General features: G+C 31.8%; 1 protein-coding gene across 5 annotated transcripts; it reads left to right on the top strand.

Annotated features, from left to right (window-relative positions):
* Positions 1-282: 282 nt before the first annotated feature.
* Positions 283-11,185, top strand: LOC122509165. 5 transcript variants are annotated; one of them, XM_043622990.1, is made up of 15 exons: positions 283-410; positions 2,245-2,454; positions 3,008-3,106; positions 3,553-4,368; positions 4,447-4,816; positions 5,421-5,791; positions 5,875-6,306; positions 6,381-6,554; positions 7,573-7,770; positions 7,857-8,108; positions 8,196-8,482; positions 8,579-8,693; positions 9,567-9,740; positions 9,833-10,738; positions 10,823-11,185. In XM_043622990.1, exons 2-15 carry the CDS (start codon positions 2,251-2,253, stop codon positions 10,901-10,903), a joined length of 4,479 nt encoding a protein of 1,492 aa, XP_043478925.1. In that variant the 5' UTR covers positions 283-410; positions 2,245-2,250; the 3' UTR covers positions 10,904-11,185. The 5 variants fall into 5 exon arrangements, with proteins under 5 accessions (XP_043478925.1, XP_043478924.1, XP_043478927.1 ...); XM_043622989.1 differs by lacking the exon at positions 283-410 and adding an exon at positions 1,758-1,845; XM_043622992.1 differs by lacking the exons at positions 283-410; positions 2,245-2,454 and having other exon boundaries at positions 3,012-3,110.
* Positions 11,186-15,346: the final 4,161 nt, after the last annotated feature.

Below are 15,346 nucleotides of genomic sequence, written 5' to 3'. Positions count from 1 at the left end.
TCAAGAAATGTATTTACTTTTAAATTTTTTTTAATAAATAAACTTTTCATCAAACACCTTGAAAATTTTCCAAGAAAAATAAATCTAAATAACGAAAAATTGCAAAATTATTAAATTTCCATTGATTTTCCAGATCTTCTAGATATGTATATGCAACGTAGATTCATCGAGAAAAGAAGGATATAGAGAGTGGGATGACTTCCGAACTAAAGTTTTATATTTAGCATTGGCTTAGAACATATAACGTAGCGCGATGGTATTGAGATGAGAAACGGAACGGCACGAAATGGAAAAACGGGGAAACTTGGCTAAAAGCCAGTGGAAGTTAGTTTATGCCTCCGCGCTTAAGCGTTGTGGACGCGCGAGTGAAGCTCCTATTCGATGATCGTTTAAGCTGTTGAATAATTAAAGTGAGTGATTGTTCTCATTAATTGACACACATTAATTTTATTTTTCCACCCCCGCTCCTTCGCCACACTCACTGAAAATAATTTTTTCATACACAAATTTTTTTCTCCGAAAAGTTCAAAAAAGAATTTGACTCGACTTTTGAAGTTTTGACAGTTTTCTTTGTTATCAAGTTTCCATTGTGCAAAAATGAATAGTTCATTTTGTAATAAATAATTTTTTTTGAAAGTATTTGTTAATTACTTATCACAATGGAATTTAAAAAAAAAAATTTTTCATTTTATTTCAAAAATAATATATAAATTCGCAGTAAATTATTGGGACATTTTTGCAAAATTTACGCGGTACCTTGACACGTTTTGAATACCGGGAAACAAAGGTTACGTCAAGAAGATGAAAACTGAAATTTCAAGTTGTCCTAGTTAAAATTTTTAACATTTATTATTTTATTATTTAGGGTTTTTATATCAAATTCCACTTTTTACTTTTCGAAAAGAAGTAATAAGAGATTTTTAATAATCGTTTATCGACGTAAATAGTAAAATAATTTCCAAAAAAAAAATAATAACTACAATCGTTTTTTACACTGAGTAACTGCATGCAACAACTCGCCGAGCTCTCGGACGCACTCTCTAATACCAGTCGGGTGGCAGTGAGTGGCGCAGAGGCGCTCACTGCTCCCCGACTGTTACTAGCGCTTGCGTCCGAGCGCTCGGCGAGTTGTTGCATGCAGGTACTCACTTGAGAAGAAGAATTTTTTCTTGTTTTGCTTTAATATTGTTTTCGATTTTCATTATTTTTCAACAGTATTTAATTCTTTAGAAAATATAATAATTATGACTAGTATAAAAATATTGTAAAAAAATTAATTGTATTTCGTTTGGTTTTTTCATTGTTTTTGTATAATTTTTATTTATTTATTTAAAATAAATAGTCAATTATTTAAAATTAATATAGAGAAATAGATAATTATTTGTTATAAATAGTGAACTATTTATTTACAATAAATAATAAATAATGTATTATTTAATTATTCTGTTTAAATAATTTCTATTGCACAATTTTAATTGTAATAGAATTTTCTAAAGAGAATTTTCCTTTAAATTATCATCTAATGTTTTTGGCATTAAATTTGTTATTAAAAACATTTTTTTTAATTTCAAGTTTCTTTGAAGTTAAGTTCAGTAAATATAGAAAAATAAAGAAGAGAAAGAAGAACTTTTCTCAGTCAAAAGTCATTCATATTTAAGCATATTTCACTTCAAGCAACCCCTGTACTTCTGTGATGTTGCTTTTTTATTTCTGGCGCATTGGCATAAATACACCAAACCGTGTATTTCGAGTTGAGCATTAGTCTATTTCCAGACATTCATGTACGTTCTGTTCTAGGTCTTAAGTGCGTCCCACGTTTCTCTCGCGGTCACGATTCTTTGTTCGGTAACATCAATTGCTAATTTGAATTTTATTAAAATTTCCCGGCTCCATTTTTTCACTTAATGCTCAAAATTACTATTTTTTCTTTATTATTTGTATACTATTTATTTTTTAGTATTTGTTTACTATTTGTTTCTTTCTATTTGATTACTATTTATTTTTTGCTATTTGTTTACTATTATTCGGTTTCGATTTAATTTTGAATTTCGAATCCAAATCGAAATTTCGATGGAATCTCAAGGGTTTTTAACTATTTATATCGAAATGAATAAATAAAGTGTAGCTTTTTTAATTTTACAATTTATTTTTAGAGGAAAAGTAATTTATTCATTTAAGGACATTTCCAAGAAAAATTTTTCTTGAAATAGTGAAAAACAAATTGAGCAATATTTTTTTTTGAAGATTAAAATGGGCGCTGGAAACAGCAGCTTACCGGTAAACCAGCATCGAACTTGGAGCGTTGAACCACCACCTCTACCAGCACCACCATTTCTTAGCAACGTGAGATCACCATCTTCAGAAACTTCCACTAATAATCGCGATATCGAAGACGCTACGGAAGATGCTACGAATAAAACTTGTACCACTACGTTCGATGGGCCTTTGTCTCAGGTACAAGAAAAATTATCAAACAAAAAATAACTTTAAGGATTTGTTTAATCATCCGAAGAATTTTTTATGATTTTTCTAAAAAGGAAAAAAGTAACATAAATTCTCGGTCTTTTTGGAATATTTGTGAATTTATTTCCAGTATTCGTAATTTTTTTTTTACAAGAAATATTAAAATAATTATTGACGGCAGTGCACAAGACTTTCAAAATAGTAAGAAACTATATAAATTGCATTTTTTGTCTTTTCCCCTTAAAAACTGAAATTTTTAATAGTTTACTAAATTCCAACACTTCGTTTAGTTACATAAAAAAGAATTGCCTTTTTGACAAATGATTTTCAAAAATAATTTTAAAACACCATTAAAAAAATGATATAATCATTTAAAAATAGAACATCACTAATCGAAAAGTTTGAAACTTTTTTTTCGGAAAGAAAAACACGTGGACGCCACGTGCACAAATGTGTCGAGTTGATGATTATTTGGCCCAGACAAAGAAATTCAATATTGTGCCAAATGTAGATTTTGAAAAGAAAATATTAATTTTTCCATTAGGGACCAAGTCCGTACACAACTTTGCGACGAAAGGAATGCTGGCAACACGAATCCATATCACCAAGTCCTTCGAATACTCATTCGCGACAAGACTCCATGGTAAGTAAGTAGATGAATAAATTTTGTCCTTTTTTTAATTAAAAAAAAGAAGAGAAGAAAAAGAAAAAAATTAAAACGAATTTTTAGAAAAAGATAGTTTTCCAAAGATTTGTCCCAAGAAAAATTGGCAACGATTCAAAATATCATTTTTACACTTGGAATAAATACGATTAATCTACTCTAACTTCGACGATTTTAAACAAAAAAAGAGGTCCATGACGTGTCTGAATCACATTCACGTGACACTCTCACCCGAACTTTTTTTGGACGAACGTTGAAAATTTTCCTCAGTATTCAGTAGTCTGCCAATAAGTGTGTTTTGTCTCTCAAACTGTTTAAAAATTGTGAAATTTAATTATTAGTAAATTTTTGTAATTATATTTTTTCTGTTGAAAAGAATTCTTTTTCAAAGTGGGTAATTAATTTTTTTTTCCTTCAATTTTTAGTTAACCTACGCTCCAGAAATTGTCGGCTGGCCATCAAACGGAAGAATGGCAGTAGACACGCAACACGAACGAATGGAATTGACACGAACAGTTTCACATCTAGCGGCAGCAACTCAACAATTAGCTTCAGCACAAAATGTAACATTGATGCATCTGGAGGCAATTTATGATGAGTTGAAGAGAGAAAGAGAACAAAAAAGAAATACAAATTTCAATCACAAGAGAGTAAATTACAAACTATTTAGTCCTGAAACAGCAACAAACGAAAGACTGACAAATCAACAAAAATTACAACGAAATTTAGACAGTGATTTACGTGATCATCTTGATAATGCAGTGGGACAGCATTCGTTTGAATCTAATGATGCTGAATTTCCCGAAAGTGTTTACGAATTTGAAGAGAGAGGAGAGAGACCCAGTCAGGAATTGTATCACGTTGATTATTGCAAAAATCGAGAATTCAAGAAAACATTGCGACACACTCGTAATCCGGGGAAGAAAACAATTTCTTCAAAAATGGCATGGAAATTTAAGAAAAATGATTATGTTGCTAAAAACAGTTCGTGTGAGAGTATAACAGCAAGTGTCAATGACGCTGAAGTTAATGATGATGTCACTAAATTGGGAACAAAAAAACGCCCTGCTAAGAAACCCGAGAGAATTAATAAATCCGATGTTATCGTAAATTTTGGAAATGAGAATTTTGCCGATTCTGTGCAGATTGATACGGCAAGGTCTCAAATTGTGAACGCAAGACTGAAACTGGATTTGGAAAGTCAGCAAAGGATGATAGAAGAATTAAAAGACGATAATGAGGTATTGTATTCTAAAGTATTTCTTCTGCTATGTTTAGATTCTTGTATTGTACTCACAAGAACAAATTTTTCCTTTCAGGTAACGAGAAACGAATGCAAACGCACTGAAGAGAGTCTCGCCGAACGAACCAACGAAATTGATAAGCTTTCAGGCAAACTTGACTTTTCGAAAAGAGAAATTGAAAGGCTGCTAAAAGAACTTGAGACATTCCAATACGAAAAGGCTGCTACTGAATCAAGGATCTCGAATTTTGAGAAAGAACTGCAGGAAAAGGACAGAATTTGTAAAGAAGAATGCGATACAACTGATGTATTGCGATCAAAATTACAAGAAGAAGCTTCTGATAAAAATAAATATTTCACTGCACTTGAGGATGCCAAGAATGAGATTAAGAAGCTGAAACAGATTATACAAGTTGATAAGGAAACACCAAATTCCTCAAGTCCAGGTACACTTTTTTAAGTCTTTTTGGTTCTGGATCAAAATTTTTCCATCTTACAAATTTTCACCTGAATAATATTCGATTGTGTAAATTACAAATAATTTTTTTTCCAAATGCACTTGAGTATCAGAATTTACCATCTTGTATATCTTCCTAACTAAAAATAATTCGATTGTGTAAATTACAAATACTTTTTTTCCAAATGCAGCTGAGTATCAGAATTTGCCATCTTGCATCTTCCTTACTGAATATAATTCGATTGTATAAATTACAAATAATTTTTAATTCCAAATACACTTGAGAATTAGAATTTACCAGCTTTCATCTTTCTACGCGAATAAAATTTGATTGTGTTTACTAACTATTTTTAAATCAAAAGCGATTTGAAAAAATTGGCACGTTCTGTCTCGCATCTTCCATTCACAACGCAAATCGAGAATTACTAACAGCTTTGATAATTTTTGTGGAAAAAATCGTCTTTCCACCACCTCGAATGTTAATTAGGAGCTCAGTGATCACCAAAAAGAAATCCCCAATAAAACTGCATAGCAGATATCATCGTAACTCTAAATATTTTTGTAATAAAAAGTTAACTGTTCATCTCTTTAAGGCCCATCAAGAAACGATTATGTAACTATCAATGCAACACTGGTTGGTGAAGAATTCAAAAAGGAGTTAATTTTAAAACGTGAAGCACGACAACGTGCAATTGCGGCAGTTTCCGCCGAAATGGATCGTTTACGAAAAGAATTGGATGCTGAAAAGGTAGCACATTCAGAAACGTCTAAAATTTTGGAACTATTGAAAGCTGGACAAAATCTATCTTGCACTTCACCTGAAGTGGAAGAAGAAAATAAAACACAAATTTGTAATCGATGTTCAAATTTATCCGAAAAAGACTATGACACAAAATCAAACGAAATTGTACTAGAAGAAAATACTGGTAATACAGAGGCTGTGCGATTGACTGATCTTTTAAAGGTTGGTAATTGATTTATACTAGTTTTTCATGTAGTTTTATTAAATAAGTAGCTATCTAATCATATATTGTGAAATATTCACAGATTTCCGAGGAGGTGATGAACAATATTCGTTTTCAATTAGAAAAAGCTGATGATCTTTTCTATCAGCTCGACAACGTACCTGAGATTCATAAGAATCGAATTTTATCTTTAAAGAAATTAGCGGATGATATGCGTGAAACATTAAGATCAAGAGAACGACAAGTGAGTTTATTGAAAGATCGCTTATCGCAAATTTTGGTAAAACTTGGTGATCGGCCATTTCTCAACTGTGAAGAAGAAATAAGAATGGAAAATAATCGTCAATTAGGTGATCTTCATAATTTGCGACGTCTTTATGAGGAGCGATCAAGAGTTTTAATAGAATGGAAAGATTCTGCTATTAGAAACTTTAATGACGTTAAAAGAGAAGTCAGGAGTTTAAAAGACAATAACGAAATACTCGAAGATAGTTTGAAAAAAGCTGAGGACAAGGTAAATTTTTTATTTATATGAATACTCGTAGGAAATTCTCCACTATTGTGTTATATGAATTTTTCATTTCTTAGCTGGATATTCAAGAAGAGCAAACTTTAAATCTAGAATCACAATTGGGTCTTGCCAAAGCAGATTGTAGAGACTTGCAAAATCAAATGTCAGTTATCAATAATTTATTTACGCAAATGCTACTCGGTGCATCTTCGGCTGATATGGATTTGGATCGGTTGACTCAACTATTACAAGTAGGTCTTCGATATTTTATTTGTTTTATATTGTAACGTAACAAAATAGTGAATAATTTAAGTAAACCAAAGGTTAATTATTCTTCTTTACTTTTATGCTTTTTTATAGTTGTAATTGTAAGTTTAATTGAGCAGATTTTGTTGATATTTGGATTGAAATCCATCTATCATAACTGATGCCTTTGGTCACCTTAAAATAATTTCAGATTCTCGTTGTGACATTTTTTTCCTATCTTGATTTGATTTTGACGTTCTGTCTACTACTTTGCCCACATTCTGTTTAGGAGGTTTCTCCTCCTGTTTCTTTTTTTTGAACAACTTTTCTAAACGCAATTGCGTTGGATCTGTCTTTGCTGAGTCTCCTATCCTGACGTGCCTTTTCTATCCAGACCAATCATTAGTAGAGGCGCTCGTTTTTCGCACCTTCGTTTCTACATGCTTGAATCTTACTTTCCGTATAAACGACTTTAGACTTTTAAGTCCCTTCTTGATTGTTACGTTGACATTCCTTTGCACTTCGCAGGATTTAGCATCTTGCTAACCTTTTCTGCCATTCTATCAATGCATGCTGCTACTTAATTCCGGAGCTTAATGCACAGACCGCTGTCCTTGTTCCAGCTTGCGATGTCAAGTTCAGATGCATTGTTGAAAACAGATTTTCAACTGGCCTGCTGCCCACGCTGACTTCACTGCCTCGTCTTTTTACCCTCTTCAAGATAATTCTTGATACTAACAACGAGTTGTTGCCCTCCTGCATACTTGGGCAACTGGCTATCGTCCACTTATTGTTTTTACAATCACTTATCCTGATCTTGCTGTTTTAGATGCCCTTTAGAAAAAATCCCCGCCACTGACTGTCAGTCAAATTCAGCAGTGGACAAGCACTGCCCAACATATTGATGACATTCATGATGTTCGGCAGTGGACAACCATTGGCGGGGTCCAATATTTAAGTTTGGTATTGTCTAAAAGTAGTCAGATTAATTAGATACAAGCATTATTTTATTTTCCCTTTTAGGAGAATCATGACCTTATAAGCGACATGACCCGAGATAGCGGTACAGAAGCTGCGGCATTACCAAAATTGTTATTGGAACTAATTGAACAAGTTGAGGGCAGTTCAAAGGGAAAAAGAACTACAGTTGATTTTGAAGCTGATGAAAAAAAGGACGAGGATGATCTCCAAGAAGAAAATATTGCTCACAATTTACCAAAGGTAAAATAAAATTTCTGTGGAAACTGTGATTAGTAGAACTGTAATCTTCAAATGGAGATCATTTTTTGACATTCCTGTAATTACAGGTGTGGCGAGTTTTATTGGAGTTGCTGCGTTGTCATGCAGCAGAAACATCTGCAACGTCAGTCGCTTTGTCATCAGCTTCAGACACTTGTTACAAATCAGTTGATACACCAACTGGACCTCAATTAGTTATTTCTGTAAGTAAGACATACATTCGTCTAAAAGAATTGATTCTCGAAAAGAAACATGTGGAGAAGGAGATGAATCGAATGAAGCAATTGAATACCCATTTGGAAGGAAAGTTAGTTGAACAGGTAAGAAATCCGTAATGAATTAAATCTGAAGCTCTTAATATTAAAAGCGCCCAATACTAGAAATCAGAAACAAATTTTTATCAACAGGAAAAAAGACTTTCAAACGTATCTGACGAATTGACGAAAACTTGGAATATAGTTGGCCGGATGCAAGCCCAACATCAGCAACTTCATACACATGAAAAAATTTTGAGATACGAATTGCAGCAAAAAAGGAAAATGCTTCAAGAATTAAAACAGGAATTAGAGTATTGTAGAGAAAAATGGGAGTCAGCTAGACAGAAGAATACAAATACTGAAATCGAATGGAGAAGCTTGAGGAGAGAGTTTGCTGCTCGTAAAGCTATAGCACATGTAGATTCATTGAATAATAGGTAAATGTAGAAAATGTAGCAAATACTTTTAGTTGTAATGTAAATTAATTACCAAGCTCAATGTAATGCTAAACTTTCTATGAATACTTATTCCAGTGCTGAAAGTGGATTCAGTGATGGTCGTGATGATGAGTCAGATGAAGACATAGAGAATGAAGGAAGCAAGGAAAAAAGAATCAGAATCATTGGAGCCAGAAGAAGGAACCGTAAGGTATAAATTTTTTATTAGTCAACATTTACAGTATAACATGTCACTTCCCAATACTTGCCTATCTTAAAAATATTGAAAAATGTCTCTGATTTTAACGCGATAGCTACTTATTTTTTGTAATATATATATATATATATATATAGAGATAAAGTTTAGCCCTTCTTCAGGTTGTAAGTCTGAATATACATTTATTATGTACGTCAAATTATCCCGAGAACTAGTGTTAACGATCAATTTCATAAACAACTCAATCTGATATTTTAAGGAAAGGAATTAATAGACACAGTTCACTTAAACTTTAATTTATTTAATTTTATGTTTAAAGAATGAATAACGGATAAAGTGAATTAAAAAGTGTAAGTTAATAAATTGAGTAGAGCTTACAAATAACGACTTGCTCTCTCAAGAGTGGCTAGGTAACTGTCGAATAGAAGATGGAGAAAAGTTAAGATTCAGGCCTTAGTGGTACAGAAAAAATTGAGACTACCTGCATTCATTTCTAGCTCATTTCCGAAGTTTTCAGCTTTTTGCATTTTACACATGTTGACCAAATGTTCTTAAAAATTAACAAAGATATTTCTTGTCTGTTAACGAAGAAACAAAAATTCTCCTTTAACAATGTATTGAAGATAAATTGTTCAAAATGTGAGAAAACATAAAAACAAAGTAATCTTTGTTTGAGATTAATTACAAAATTATTTATTTGGTGTTAATTTTAGAATTAATTAATCCTAAAGAAATAAAGAATGAAAAAAAAGAAATTAAGAACGTCCTAAAATTTACAGGATAGTTCTGAAAGTTCTTAAGAATTAAAAAACGACCATAAGCGGTCCATAGAATGTTTTATGACTAAAATTTAATTTTCAATTCTAGGATGACTCAAGGGCCACATCAGATACAGAATCAGAACAGCCAACCGATACTGAAATTTCAGAGGCCAAAACTATTTCCTCGAGTACATCTGAGCAACAATTTCCTATACCCGACGAAGTGAAAACTGAGAAAGTACCAAGTATTTTGAATGAAGAGTCTGACACCATGGTTACTGTAAGTTTATATTAATGAATTTTTTTATTAATAAAAATGCATATTCCGGAATTAAAAATGTTTTCTTACTTTTATTTAATTATTTGTTTTAGGAGGTCTTGGAAACAGAAGTGGAAATCTTGGATCCCTTAGATAGAGCTTTAACCAACGTTATTCGAAATCTAATAAAAATTGACGACACAGCTTATCCAATTCAAGGTGATCAAAGGCGAACAGATTCACAAGAACCTGGTCCGTCCACAGTATCCTCTGAACCATCAAAACTTTCCAAAAAGAAGAGCCTCAAAAGAATGGCCAAAGACTGGACTACACAGTGTTCATACGAATTCGAAGATGATAAATCTTTAACTAACTATTTTCCACCTGACGAGAGTGATCAGAGGAATAGTTTAGATTTAACTTGTTCAGTAGAAAACCAAGTACCCTCTTCAGTAATTCAATTTGAGTCTGTATTTTCAATTGGACCATTTCCATCAAGCAATTCTGAGCATAATGCTTCTAATACAGACAATGAAAATCCTCTACTGCCTCTTTTTGGTAAAAACTTATCGTCAACGACTGACGATAAAATTAGTTCTACAGAAAACGACTTGCATTCGGAAATTCAAGAGAAATTAACTATGGAAACAATTTCCACTTTTCTCAAATGTGAATCATCAAATCAATCAAGTGTAACAGATCAGAAATTACAAACCGGTGAGAAGAGTACCCCTCAACAACAGTTACCTTCCTCAACTAATAGCAACAACGTTTGTAATACGAAAAACAGAAGCCCAGATGAGATTTTAGCAGCACGTGCAGCTCGTCTAAAACGCCTTGAAGAACAAGCTGATTGGCTAGTAAGGAAAATGAATGCAACCAGTCAAAGAGGATCAGCTCTCAGCAACAGACTTGAAGAACTTCATGAAACTTATGGTTCACCACCAGGACCTCCACCACTACCAGATGTATTACCAACTTTCAAATTGCAAACAGAAATAAATTTGGAATCTCAAAATGTAAGGCATACATTATTTTTAACAATATCAGACGTTAAATTGGAGATAATATTTCTTCTAAAAATTATATTCCTTTACTTTCAGAAGCCTTCCAGCTCCTCTGAGAATGCAGCTGTTTTTGTTGAAAACAATCATCAAGAATCATCTTCTGATAATTTTTCCTGAATTATTGAGTAACTGTATCTAAATGGTGATGTTCTAGTCGGAATGTAAAAACATGATTAAAGAACTTTATAAGAAAAGAAAAGGTTCTTTTTCTAGTCATATAAGAAATAATGTGACATGTATATTTATAATCGATAGTTAATGCAAATTTAGCATTTTGCAAAAAAAAGACGTATTTTCAAGAATAAGTTACACTATACTTGTACGTGGATTTTTAAAAAACAATTATTATAGATTTTGTGTAGCAATGGTTTGTTTTTTATTAAATACAAATAGTTGATATTAATTTGTTTTATTTTATGCCTTTGCTTGATTATCCAGTCATTTTTCATCAAACATTTTTCTATATGATTAATACGTAATTCAAAGCAGATTATTTTTATAATTTTCCATAAAAAATTCAATATTATTCAAATATTAAAAACAATTTGTATTAAATGCAGATAAATTCAAACTATAATTATAACCCATTAACGCCTGAAACCTTTGAAATTTTGTGTTTAATTTAAGATATAATTTTATATATTAAACATGCTCCCTAAAAATAACTGAAGCGTTTCTTTATGTTTTCGGGGTCGCTCTACAAGATTCCATGCTCAGATTTTAAATTTATCGCATAGAAAATTAAATATGGCGAATTTTGTGCACCAAATTGCGAAAAAAATAAAATTTTTTTTTTTAAAATAATTATTTCTTACTGAAAACATTTTTTTCAAATGAATACAAGTGTCACAAATTGGCACAAACTTATTAAACTTTCAAAATATGCAATAGCGGAAACAAAAAAAACAAAATGGCGGCTTCAAAATGGCGCTAATTTGAGAAAAAATTAATTAATTTTTTTTATAGTGCACCGATTCAGGCAATAGCTATGAAATGTAATAGAACTTAGTGTTTATATGTTTTTGAGGTCTCTCATCACGAATATGTACTCGGATTTTTAAAATTCAAAATGGCGGATCCAATATGGCCGACGAAAATTTTAAAAATTTACTCGATTCGCTTGAATTTTGTTACTCAGGGGTTTTTGAGGTCGCTGATTGTGAATCTGCAATCGGATTTTCAAAATTCAAAATGGCGGATCCAATATGGCCGATAAAAATTGTTTAAATCAATTCTAGTCGCTTGGAATTTGTAAAATGATGACCATCTATTTGCCGTCAGAATAAGACGTTTACCAACTCTCTAAATTATTCTAATGATATTAAAGCTAAAATTCGATAATATTGGTCAACTACTCCTTATCTCTCATCTCAAATTGTTTCATTAACAATGTCAGGTTATAAGTTTTGCAATATTAAGTCTTATGCTAAGATAGTGTTGAAACAATTTATCTAAGCCAATTAAATTTAGACCTACAATTTTTTCGTTGTGTACTTCTGAGGGATTTGATTTGTATTTTGCCTTATTCTGACGGCAAATAGATGGTCATCATTTTACAAATTCCAAGCGACTAGAATTGATTTAAACAATTTTTATCGGCTATATTGGATCCGCCATTTTGTATTTTGAAAATCCAATAGCAGATTTATAATCAGCGACCCCAAAAACCCCTGAGTAACAAGTTTCAAGCGAATCTAGTAAATTTAAATAATTTTTGTCGGCCATATTGGATCCGCCATTTTGTATTATGAAAATCCAATAGCAGATTCATAATCAGCGACCCCAAAAACCCCTGAGTAACAAAGTTCAATCGAATAGAGTGAATTTTTACAATGTTCGTCGGCCATATTGGATCCGCCATTTTGAATTTTGAAAATCCGATTGCAGATTCACAATCAGCGACCTCAAAAACCCCTGAGTAACAAAATTCAAGCGAATCGAGTAAATTTTTAAAATTTTCGTCGGCCATATTGGATCCGCCATTTTGAATTTTGAAAATCCGAGTACATATTCGTGATGAGAGACCTCAAAAACATATAAACACTAAGTTCTATTACATTTCATAGCTATTGCCTAAATCGGTGCACTATAAAAAAAATTAATTAATTTTTTCTCAAATTAGCGCCATTTTGAAGCCGCCATTTTGTTTTTTTTTGTTTCCGCTATTGCATATTTTGAAAGTTTAATAAGTTTGTGCCAATTTGTGACACTTGTATTCATTTGAAAAAAATGTTTTCAGTAAGAAATAATTATTTTAAAAAAAAAAATTTTATTTTTTTCGCAATTTGGTGCACAAAATTCGCCATATTTAATTTTCTATGCGATAAATTTAAAATCTGAGCATGGAATCTTGTAGAGCGACCCCGAAAACATAAAGAAACGCTTCAGTTATTTTTAGGGAGCATGTTTAATATATAAAATTATATCTTAAATTAAACACAAAATTTCAAAGGTTTCAGGCGTTAATGGGATAATTTCGTATGACAAAAACCTGGCCAAAACCAGATTAATTTCGGATTTAATCGTAATAATTTCACATTTGCAAGTTGCGTATTAACAGACTAACTTCAGACTAGATCGTACTAATTCCGGATTCACTGGTTATACACAAACCTATTGAGTTTGGATATATCCGAACTAATTCTGAGTGACGAAAACCGGACCATAAGCAGCCCGTGTAGAAATTTGTCGTGGCCTTCCTAGAAATAGACTACAGCTAGATAGCATTTGTCGTGGAAAATTATTCTGAAAAAACTGTCCTGGCCCCGAAATGTTAATGTACAGTTTTCCCCTTTATTTTCTTCGCTATGAAGACAGTCTAGAATCTGGCTAAAATTTGTCTAGGATACTGAATTGAAAATTCAGTACAAGTTCGTATAGCAGGTTGTCCAAGAATTAGCTAGGCACTGTCTAGGACGCTGACTTAAGAATTTAGTACAAGTTCGTGGAGAAGGTGGCTCTGAGAGTCTACTAAGCTAGCAGACGAAATCAGTTCTTGACGTAGTGCTTGATGAAAAGAAACCAAGAGTCTACAATTGTAACTTATCTTATTGTAAAGATAAAATCAAATTTATAAATCTAGTAAAAAGTTTTCAGTTTTCCATTTTTGAACAGGGACAGTGTATAAGTTTAAATATATTACAGAGAAAAGAAGATTTATTAGAAAAAGGACATGTGATGTCATCATTCATAGTCTCAGATTGTTTTTCATATTATAATGTTCATAATAAGTAATAAAACTTTGGTAATTTAAGTGAATTTTTTGTGATTGCAACAATATAATATACAATTAATTTTATTATCGGTATACAAGTACGAACCTTTATAGTGAATGTGTTTGCATTTTAAAGAAAAAATCCAATGTAGCAAAATATGTTACAATTAATTTCAAAAATAATTGTAACTGGAATTGTGATAATAACAAATACTTTTGTATTACTCTTTTGTTTGTTTAAAAGTTAAACAAACAAAAGAGTAAAGTTGAAAAATATTCTTTTATTATTTATAAACCTAACAATTATTCCCAGTATGTAGAAACTGCTTATTTTAATATCCAGGAACTGGCTAGGAATTATTTATTTTACTAGACAAGGACTAGACAAAATAACTGTACAAAATCTTGACGTTGCTAGCGTCACATCCCTCGTTCAATCTTGTCCATTTTTCCCATCTAGTTGCTAGATTGAATCTAGCGCAACTGGACAGTTTCTCATGTGTATAAGTTTCACGGTAAATTTCTACACGGGAGACTGTTTCGGATTAGCTGCGGATTCACTGGTTAAACCAATCGGATTACTTCTGCATTTACTAGTTGCATATAATCTGACTAACTTCGGACTAAATCGGACTAATTACGGATTCAATAGTTATAAAAAACGGTAATTTTAAGTTAATGTAAATAAAATTGCGATAGGTAAAGTAATAATAATTAATATGTTTAACTTGTATAATTATTTTTTTATTAACTTTCACTAAACTGTCCGGACTAATTTTTGACTGTTTCGGACTAATTCCGGATTCACTAGTTGTATACAAACCGTATAACCTGACAATAAACCGCACTACCCAGTGAGAAATTGCCAATAGACTTTAATCGGTCCAATATCGGTCCAATATTGGTTGCCGTGCTGGGCGCCGATTGACTCCCAATTTGGTCCAATATTGGCCGAATATTGGCAACCAAGAGAAAAAATTTTTTTAAATAAATTTTTTTAATTAAATAATAATAATGAAAAATTAATGTTCATAAGTTTTGTTTAATATATTTATTTATTTAATTATTTATTTTTAATAATTCATGTAAATAAATGAAATAAATAATTTATTATTTATAAATTATAATTATTTAAAAATGCAGCAGCTATTAGGAAATAGCATTCTGCAAAAAAATTCTATCATTGAAAAATCAATGATAGGCGAGAGATATCTGCGTCATTAAATAGATTCGCAGATGATAAGCAAGAGATATCCGCGTCATTAAACAGATTCGCAGATATACTTCGGTCTCGCGACGAATCTCTCGATACTTATATACACTGGAGTCGCCGTGTCAGTTGCGAG

Source organism: Leptopilina heterotoma, unplaced genomic scaffold (assembly GCF_015476425.1).
Source record: "Leptopilina heterotoma isolate Lh14 unplaced genomic scaffold, ASM1547642v1 Lhet_6, whole genome shotgun sequence".
NCBI classification, from domain to species: domain Eukaryota; kingdom Metazoa; phylum Arthropoda; class Insecta; order Hymenoptera; family Figitidae; genus Leptopilina; species Leptopilina heterotoma.
The sequence above is the reverse complement of the archived record's forward strand: the minus strand, read 5'-3'. Positions and strand labels throughout refer to the sequence as shown.

What these genes read in the sequence shown, in the direction of transcription:
- LOC122509165 (XM_043622990.1), top strand. Translation starts at nt 2,251, where the DNA reads ATGGGCGCTGGAAACAGCAGCTTACCGGTAAACCAGCATCGAACTTGG. An exon ending in GGTTGACTCAACTATTACAA is followed by an intron (nt 6,555 to 7,572) that starts GTAGGTCTTCGA and finishes TTTCCCTTTTAG; the next exon opens with GAGAATCATGACCTTATAAG. An exon ending in AGTCTGACACCATGGTTACT is followed by an intron (nt 9,741 to 9,832) that starts GTAAGTTTATAT and finishes TATTTGTTTTAG; the next exon opens with GAGGTCTTGGAAACAGAAGT.